Source organism: Octopus bimaculoides, chromosome 20, assembly GCF_001194135.2.
Source record: "Octopus bimaculoides isolate UCB-OBI-ISO-001 chromosome 20, ASM119413v2, whole genome shotgun sequence".
In the NCBI taxonomy this organism is placed as follows: domain Eukaryota; kingdom Metazoa; phylum Mollusca; class Cephalopoda; order Octopoda; family Octopodidae; genus Octopus; species Octopus bimaculoides.
In genome coordinates this window covers 43,432,301-43,433,287 of record NC_069000.1, presented here as the reverse complement: position 1 = coordinate 43,433,287, position 987 = coordinate 43,432,301, and the positions used below count along the sequence as shown (strand labels likewise).

At 31.9% G+C, this 987-nt stretch overlaps 1 protein-coding gene across 2 annotated transcripts in view; it reads left to right on the top strand.

Moving 5' to 3' along the window:
* The window catches only part of LOC106878952 (uncharacterized), a 10,347-nt gene that overhangs the window by 8,169 nt on the left and 1,191 nt on the right, over window positions 1–987 (top strand). For both annotated transcript variants that reach the window (XM_014928327.2, XM_014928328.2), the window contains exon 5: window positions 692–865. In XM_014928327.2, coding sequence (XP_014783813.1) covers window positions 692–831 — 140 coding nt within the window. In that variant the 3' untranslated portion in view covers window positions 832–865. The remainder of the gene's footprint in view (window positions 1–691; window positions 866–987) is intronic.

The following is a 987-nucleotide window of genomic DNA, read 5'->3' as shown; positions in this document are numbered from 1 at the left end:
TGACGCTAATATCCACTATTATTGAATTTTATTCCTATGTCAACATTTCTGTATAAGGCTATATTTGACTGTCAAATAAATTTCAATAATAATGGATATCAGCGTCAAAACTCTCTTTTAAATTTAAAACTTTGGATATATAACCAAGGAGAACGATCCTTAAGGAGTCTACTTTAGACTTTTTACGGAGAAATCTCTTGCTATATTGGTAACGATTACATGTTTTTCTATGAACAAATATATATATATATATATATATATATATCGCAGGATAATGCTAATAATAAAACCTGAACAGGATAAGCTACCTCTGTTTTGCAGAAATATATATATCAATACATGTATAGAATTCACTAATCTTTAGAACGCAAGCATTTCCGTGGTCAGCCGGCGCTATATTCCTTTGTTGGGTCTTGCCGACCGCATTCTCGTATATGTCATGTATAATCTTCACACGACATTTTGTGCCCTTTTTTCTCTCTAGTCCATGAATTTTCCATACACACATACACACACATACGCACACACATAGCTATCGTATTGATGGTTTAAGGCGATATAAAAAAAAAACCCAAAAAACACATTGATACGAATTATAATTGTCAATTCAGTTTCGAAATCAGTCATTAAGCTCCATTTTTTTGATGAAAAATTATATTTTCCTTGATACACCTATATTTTGTCTTTACAGCTATTACTACTACTACCACAAAAAAACCTACAACTACTACTACTAGAAGACCGGTGTCTGGTTCAGGTGTACAATTCTCTAAATGGGTTTTGATCATCAATCTCATTCTTCTGCTTCTGGATGTCGCAGTTTCTCGCTAGTATCAACCCGTTTTGCACAAACATTATAATAAAGGTTTGTAAAAGTAACTTACTTTCGTTTTCGTTTTGTTTTTCCTTATCTTTTCTTTCTTTCTTTCTTTCTCTCTTTCTCTTTCTCTCTCTCTCTCTCTCTCTCTATATATATATATATATATA